The sequence below is a fragment of the Seriola aureovittata genome, chromosome 9 (assembly GCF_021018895.1).
Source record: "Seriola aureovittata isolate HTS-2021-v1 ecotype China chromosome 9, ASM2101889v1, whole genome shotgun sequence".
Taxonomy (NCBI): Eukaryota; Metazoa; Chordata; class Actinopteri; order Carangiformes; family Carangidae; genus Seriola; species Seriola aureovittata.
In genome coordinates, this window is record NC_079372.1 from 12,428,196 (window position 1) to 12,436,705 (window position 8,510).

At 41.8% G+C, this 8,510-nt stretch overlaps 1 protein-coding gene across 1 annotated transcript; it reads right to left on the reverse strand.

Annotated features, from left to right (window-relative positions):
* Nucleotides 1-571: 571 nt before the first annotated feature.
* On the reverse strand, nucleotides 572-7,855 carry LOC130175476 (specifically androgen-regulated gene protein). The gene is given in 5 exon segments (XM_056385994.1): nucleotides 572-1,642; nucleotides 1,645-2,409; nucleotides 2,503-2,662; nucleotides 3,282-3,476; nucleotides 7,691-7,855. Coding segments are annotated over 4 exon segments (1,758 nt in total). The 5' UTR covers nucleotides 3,387-3,476; nucleotides 7,691-7,855; the 3' UTR covers nucleotides 572-914.
* Between the last annotated feature and the right edge of the window lie 655 nt (nucleotides 7,856-8,510).

Below are 8,510 nucleotides of genomic sequence, written 5' to 3' on the forward strand. Positions count from 1 at the left end.
CACATAAAGTACTTGTGGGCAGCATGCGGAGGGTGTATGTTTCCGGAAGTTAAAACAATTCTTGGAATAAAACTTGTTTGATCAGCTAATGTGCAACTGACAGACCCATAGTGGCACTATATGTTGCTGCTATGTAACAAGCTTGTGTATCACTGTGCAGCCATGCGGTCAACGGATTTCAGATTCTTATCACCAAGTGGCCACCGACTACTTGCTTTGAGTGTCAGTATTGTATGTTCTAGCAATACACAACACACTGTCAACATTTTTATGCATTAAACCAACAGCCTTCAATTATGAGCCAAACTGCACTGCACAAATAGGTTCAGTGCTTAAGAAAACAAAAACCTGTGGTAAACAAAGCTGGACTGAAAGTTCCCCCAGGATTTTAGGAAGTGAAAGTATTAACAATGACCTTTCAAAGTATATAAAAGGAGAAGTAAGAGGGGAACCAGCCTCACAATGGTGTCACTGTAACGCAGAATAACCTGTGAAAGTGGACAGTGATGTAGAAGGTTCATACCTGTAGATCATGAGACATATAGTGACAAAATAACTCATTGTTGCCTCGTACAAGTAACAGTATTTAATTTACAAAAACCACAGGAACAGTGAGAGAGTCAGGAATATCCAAAAAGTCCTTGATTGCCAGTCGAATGAGAAACAAAACACTGTACATATGACTGTACAATATCAGTAACAAGTAGATGAAAGTGTGGGCATGACAGTATCCAAGTCATATGAGGCAGTCTCTGGTTATAATAGCTTAAATCAGTAAAATGAAACATGCATAAATATGTGGTTAAGCTGCTTCCCGAAAGGTTTGTAATGCCTTCATCAATTGTGTATGAAATAAAGTGTCTGAAGGGATTCTGTGGCAGTTAGATGAGGTGTAAGATAGTAGTGGCGATGCATTAGTCCCTGAGCAGCCCCAGCTTCTTCAGGGCCTCACGGCGATCCTCCTCATTTTCTGCACGAGGGCAGATCAGCACACTGATGCCTTGCGATCGAGGCAGCTTCTGAGAGTCTCCAGAGTGCTGGAAGGCGGTGTGAGCAGGCATTGACCTCCTTGAGTTCGGCTCTTGACCCTTGGCATGTCCTGGCTGCAAAGCCCCTCCCTGAGCACTTGAAAACTCCTTCCTGCTCCCCAGAGAGGCGGGGCGTGGCCGATTGTTACGCAGATGGCTGGGACTCAGCTCGCCGCTGACACCCTTACCGGCCTCACTGGAGTCTTGACTTGCCATATAGCTGCTTAGACCCAGACCAGAGCGCTCCAGGGTGGCTGATTTAACACCTATGATCTTGAATGGCATTAACTGCTTGGTCGGGGTAGGAGGGGTGAAAGGAGGCGTATTCACCTGTGCATTAACTTCAGCCTCTGAAACATCTTTGACAGCAGACAATTCATTATCTGACGGCAGAGGTGCGAGGGGGTCACTGAAGGCAGCAGGTGCTGGGAGAATATCAGGGGCTGTAGAATTAGCTGATGGTGACACAGCAGGAGACTGTAGAGAGACAGAGGCACGAGGTGGGCTGTTGACACATGTGTTAGATGGTGTCAAGGGGGGTGTATGTGGAGCTGCTGGGCTGAGTGGAGAAGGAGGAGCTCCCCATGATCTTCGAGTTTTGGGAGAAAGTTTTTAGGACCTGAATCTGCCTCATCGCCTTTTAGCAGGCCGAGCTTTCGGAGAGCCTCAAAGCGGACCCTCTGAGGGTCCATCAACACCCGGTCACTGCTAGCGGGGACCGAATGTCCCGAGCTGCCATCAGAGCCAGCCACTGCTGCCTTGTGTGACTTCAGTATAATGTTGGGAGGAAGCTTCTTGGGCTTAGGGGCCACAGCCGGAGGACCTCTGGGCTCAGCAGCCTCGGTGGGAGGACTCAACTGGGGGCCAGAGGTGATGGCTGGTGGACTCTGGGTGGGGGGCACTTCAGGTGGGGCCATGTTTGGAGTGCCCTCGGTTCTCTTCGCAGAGGCTCTCTGACGTAGCTTCTCCAAGTCAATAGTAGCTCCTGGCTTGTTACAGGATATCTCTGCAGGTGGAGGATGGTCTTGGACTTTCTTTGGTTGTGCATGAGGGTATGGTACATCCATGAAGTCTGAGGGAGGAGGGATCAAACCCAGATTTATTTCAGAGGCCTTAGTGGACTGACCTGAGCAAAGCTTGGTACTCGTGACAATCTTTGGTTTGGCATCTCCATCCGTGGATATACACAGCACCCGAGTCCGAGTAGCTGATGGAGGGACTGATTCAGTGTCAGGAGGTTTGGGTTGAGTCAAGCTCAGTGGTGTTGAGATGAGACCTTTTGTGTTAGCTGCTGAAACAGGAAAGGACTGTGGTTCAGAGGTTTGATTCACAGCATGATGGTCAGCTCTTCCAAACTCATCAGACTTGAAAATGGAAATGTCTAAGGAAGGAAAGCACAGTAATTAAAGTTATGATGCAGGTATGAGACAATCAACTAAGAGAACATTTAGGGCAGAATATCAAATGAGCATACCGTCTACTTTCGGCCGACCTATTTCTTCTGCCTGTAACCCAGAATCTTCATCATTGGATAAGCCGCTGTCCTCTTGCACCTCCAGCGCCTCGATGGTTTCCTCCAGATACATGAGACACGCCCTCTCCTCTGCAGATAAATGCTCCATACTATCTTCACTCTGCGCAAAAAAAAATAAGACACTCTGAAATATATTACAGATATAATGATGCATTTTGACAGAACATCTCGACCCGTCTGTCCTACATCTAACCCTAAACACATGAGAGACGCAACAGGGGCAATAGGTCAAAGCTGTTTAGTGTTCAAACAGCTGCAAAGCAATGACACACTCCTGTCCTGGTCTTGACTCTTTCATTCTAGATTGGCCTGTCAGAAGAATTTATTTCAGGTAACTACAGGTGCCTGTGAACAGATTAAGATCTTGTCCCCTCTGGTCATCTTTAAAGAAACAACTCTCACTGGAACTCCTTAGAGGCCTCCGTCTGAACAAACATGAGAGCGTTTCACCTCAAACAGATTCACTTCCTCTCATCGCCTCCCATTTAACCGTCTCATATTGACTGTAAATGCCCAGGCACACGTCATTTCAACCTGATGCGCAAATCTCAGTTCTTTGTTTCCCCTGTTACAACCGAGGACAGAAGCACTGCCAAGAGTCATGTTTATTCAGAAAGGCCAGAGGAAAGTAGTGTGACGGTGAAGTGTGTCAGTGTGTTGTACAATAAACAGTCGGTGGGACAGATGACTGAAATGAGGAGATCTACAGCAGCACTCACACAGCCAGAGTTCATGCTGATTACACTGTCGCAGCTCCCAGCACTGTCCATATTGCTCAAGGATTCCATGGCAACACCACCTGGCCACGTGTCACTCTTCGGCATTGCACAAGGAAGAGGATGAGAGCAGGACTTGGGCCTCACGGTCCTGTTATAATTGTGTAAATCTCACCAAGAGTCAACGTGAGGAAGACTCTGAAAGGTCAAGGAGAAAACGAAAGAACAGGATGAAAAGACCAAACTGGAATCAGACGAAATTTTCACATGTGGCACAGCTACTACAAAATGTTTATTTCACGTTGCACAATTTATCAAACCATGATGCAAACAGTGACTTCCTACAACAGGTAAAAAGGAGATGAAGCCATAGTTTGAGGCTAAAATAGATCACAAAATGAGTTAGTAACAACAAAACAGCAACAAATATTAGCGTCAAATCTTTCCATTAGTGTGACAAATTCATGCCATAAATTAAAGCTCAGAGCTAAATGACCCTCATTATGTAATAACTCTGCTATTAACGTAACAAGGGGAGTATGAGATGCCAAATGCCAGTCACTGTGATCTATTTAATATAACCAGTTATGCTAATTGCGACATTAAATAAATGAATGGATGAATTAGTGAACATTTTACTTACACATTAAAACGTGGCCTGGATTCAAATTAATAGAGCAACATGAAGATGGATGTCTGCGAATACAATTACAGACCTCTGTCATACATATTGATACCTTTGTCAGGTGTGGCACATCAGTTCATAACCAGAATGGATGGCTATGGGTTGAATATTTAATATTTTACCTTCATCTGTTTCTAGAAAATTAATATATTAGAATACGTGGCATATGAGCTGGAACGATAAATTAAACAACTACTTTGATAATCCATTAATCATTTGATGTTTTTGCTTGAAAACAGACTCAAACTTTTGCTTTTCTTTCTCTTCTATGATAGCAGACTGAGGATTTGAAGGGTATTGACTGTTGGTTGGACAAATTATTGATATTAGTTTAATGCCTTACGACAACAACAGCTGCTTTTTGAATTATTACACAGGAAGAGAATATGTTGCATCATGGCACTAAGGTATTGCTGTACATATGATCAGAAGTTACATAATGATGCTTTAAGCATTGTTTGTTAGATGCCATTGCAGTCACTATGATTCAGTAAAAAAGAGAAAAATGCTCATCTTTGTTTGTGAATTTGCATGACATAGTCACAGACAGCTGATATGCTGTGTTTTGTTGCAGCACTACACTGCTTACTTGTGTTTCCTACCTATTATCCTGTGTCAGGCCTGAGGAAAGCACGCAAGCCAAAATAAAACTCAAGGGATTATTACTGGCTTGTCATCTGCTAAAAGGATACAAGGATGGGGATTTTCAAAATCCTCACTCAAAGACGGATGATTTAGAAACAAATAGGGCAGGAAATGAATTCACAAGACCTTTTAGAAAATGCCACTTAAAGCAAAGTTCTTACGTCCTTACTTTCCCCTTCTAGGTACTTACAGTGTATTAGTATGTGCCAGAAACAAATACCACCAACAAACAGCAGTTGAGACATGAAGGGATAATACTTTATCAACTCAAATTCTGTCGTGGATTTTGCTTAACTAGGTCACACAAATGCAATACACTGTATTCAAATACGAAAAGCATTACAGCCTGTTACACATCTATTCATCACGTAGACGCGGCTGCACAATCAGGTTCAGGTGTGTTCGTGGACACAGAGCAAATCTAACTTTATTGTTCTCTTATCTCAGAGAACATTTGATGAAACATATAAAAGCAACGGAATTAAACTTTCCCTCTATGAGTCAGTGTCACTGTTTGTCTGTGAATTAGCCACCAAAATGACAAAAAGTTTTTCCAGGCCCTAATACAGCACGAAGGATGTGAGTTATCATAATAATTACCAGAGAGTGAAGTTGACTGAGGACGAACAGACACTCAGTCCCCACAGACAGAGTCTCCCTCTGCCAGTACGATGCAGTTTGAATTTCATTTATGTGTGAAACAATAAGTGTTTCTATAAAAATGGGGGCAGCCACTGATGTTTCTTGCAATGAACTGCATGAACATTTAATGATGGCAGCTTAAAGAGGGTGAGCGATCAATCAGTCAAATTCTAAAAATGACAAAAGACAAAGAGGACAAAACAAAACATGAGTTTTGTTCTGAGCTGTAGCGGTTACACTGAGGGTTTTACCGGCCTGTAGGAATTTACACTCCACAACTTAAAAACAATAGCACATGGTGGACATATAAGAGACACATTCAAATATTTTTAGACTAAATATAACTGCTTTCGTGCAAAAAATGAATAAATACATCATTAATTCTATTGAGAGAATACTTTGAAAAAGGCTTTTGGAAATAAGTTCACTGAATGAATAAAGTATGAAAACATTCAAATAATTCATGCACTTTAAAGCTTTAAATTCAATATGTCTGATCAACATTTTGTGAATCATGGGGTTGGAACCGCAGTATTTCTAGAAACCTGCCGAAGGCCTTGGTTTTATCAAACATGTACTTTGCATTAAGAGGACATTCCCCAACATATTGTCGTAAACACGGATAAACTTTTCCAAAATCAGACTTTCCTTTGCGATGTTGATCTATTCTAGAGAAGTGGTTATGCAATGTTTGGGCTTGGAACCCCTTAAAGATATGTTAGTTATGAACAGTTCTTATTTTCAGACTGTTTCATTAGAAAGATTTTTAGAGTCCTGAAGAGGTCCAGTATTTGACAAGAAGAAAAAGCTTAATTTGAAAAAAATTCAAAAAGTGTTTTTCTCTCTCCCTTTGATTCTCACTTTTATCAAGTCATGTTCGTCTGTGAGAATTTCAACTTGAATTTCCTAGAAACAAGTGCCTGTGTGTTGAAACAAGAAAGAAGATGACAGGTTGAAGTTGAAGCTGCTGCTCAAGAATGAAGAAAAATAAACCAGATTTTATATTTTATTTATAAGAGTTTAAAGACAAAAGAGACAAGCAAAAATTACTCAGAGAGAAAGAGATTTTTGCGACTCCTCAGATATATGTCGGGGTCCGACCCCAAGGCTGGTTAATCTAGCGCACTGACATTCTGGCCTGTTGACATGAAGACATAGCAAGGACATTTGGGGAAAACCTGATCTCCAACACCCACATTCACACATGTTTTCTGGCAACAAAAGCTGTTTGACAAAGCACCCACGGGCCTCCCATAGAAAGCTTTAGTAAGTGCTAATTATTGCTAACTCCCATTAGGCTGTTCAGATAAGCAGAACGAGAGACAAATGTCCAAACTTCAGCAGCCAACACCTCTCAAACCTGAACATGACAACAAACCTGCAGGGCAGCAGTGGGAAAGCTCACTACACCCACAGCTGACTCAGGATTTAATAGTGACAGGAATGTCACTTTGCTTGCTTCCCTGTCTTTTCAGACAACCCTCAAAATCACCCAAGCACCCTGATGTGACTGGGCGTTCCACTTGAATTATAACTCAGACGATAAAACGTTTTAACTATAAAGGGGAGGGTCTCCTCCAGGTCTTTGATGTGTTTACTGTGAGAACAGCTGCACGGTTTGTGAGCCAGCTTTATTACAAACCCAGGAATCGTCATTTACAGCCCATGATGACAAATTACAGTGTGTTTGTAAAGAGGGGGTCGAAAAATTTGAGGTATGTGTTCAAGGGCAGCCAGTCAGAGAACTCGTTTAATGATTAACAGTAAACGAAAGTTCATGGTGAACACCAGGTTGTGCAACTCTCAACCTGCTGGAGTGAACAGAAATATTTCATTAATGTTTAGCTTGGCAGCATGTCCCACTAAAATGACTATTATTGACATTTATGTGCAAATATTTGAGCCTATTCGTGACTAATTGTCTACTCTCTACATCACCAAATATTCAGGTTATTAAACACTTGTGATCAATGTGTCATCCCTGAAAGGAATAATAGGCTTTAACACAACATGAAAGGTGATTAATAATGCTGGTCATATGTAGGAATATTTCTAACAATGGCAGGAGTGTCTTGTGGAGTATTTCACCTGGCCCTCCATTTCTTTTCAAGTCCTCTCAACCGAGACTGATGATAACTGACACTGTCTGTGCAAATAGGGTCAGTCACACACAACCTCATCAGCTACAGGGGGAAAAAAAAAAAAAAGCCTGGAGACCTGTAAGGTTTGCTGGCTCACACGCACGCACGCACACATGCATGCGCACACATACACACCAGTCTAAACAAGGGAGGATTACATTTTCAGAAAAGCACTGATTTGTGGTTTTTAAGGAACTAAACAACGTTTTCCCTCATAACTTGTAACCCCTTTGTATACACCAGATAAACTGAGAAAAGCAAGCACTCGCTTCCAAGAGAAAGATTTCCTGATAACTCACCGGGGCTGTTGGGGAAATGACGTCTCGGTTAAATGTAACAGCTGCTAAAAAAAAAAAAAAAAAAAAAAAAATAAGAGTTGTTTTCAGGTCTCAGTCCATAGTGGCGGTGCACCTCTCTCCTCTCCGGCGGCTGTACTGTTCTTGGAAGTAAAACTACACGACGAGAAGTGACTATCACAACAGGTGGAAATAACTTCAGCCAGGTGAACCAATTAGCTTCAGGGCAGGTTGATGGGTGGCCAATCAGTGAACACCTGACTGTGACGTTTTTAAGAAGGAGCCAATGGAATAACAGCAGCCAAATGGGAGTAACCCTCAGACTGTATAGAGTGTATGTTGCCTGCAGTTTAACAGTTTAACAGTTTATGGTATTCCAAAAGAAATCTATTTATATATTTTTTATTTTATTTCATTTGCAAATATAGGAAAAATATCATATTGAATAAATATATAGGCTCCATATAATGTGTGTAAATATTTGGAATAGTGAGGCTTTTACATTTGATTGGACTTATTCACTTATGAGTCTGCAGCCATGCTAGTCCCTCTGTGAGCCTGTTCTTATACAGTGGTGTTTTGAGCTAAATGCTAACATCAGTATGCTAACATGCTCACCATGAAAATGCTACCATGATAACTTCAGCAGATCAAACACAAATTACAGCTGAGGCAGATGGGAATGTTAGTAATGCAGATATTCGGTCATAAAACAAAGTACTGAAGAAAATGAAATTTGATGAAGATGCTGGATGAAAAGTCAGAGGATCACCACAGTTATTACAGTTGAACCTGAGCGGAATCATATTTCAGGACAATCCAT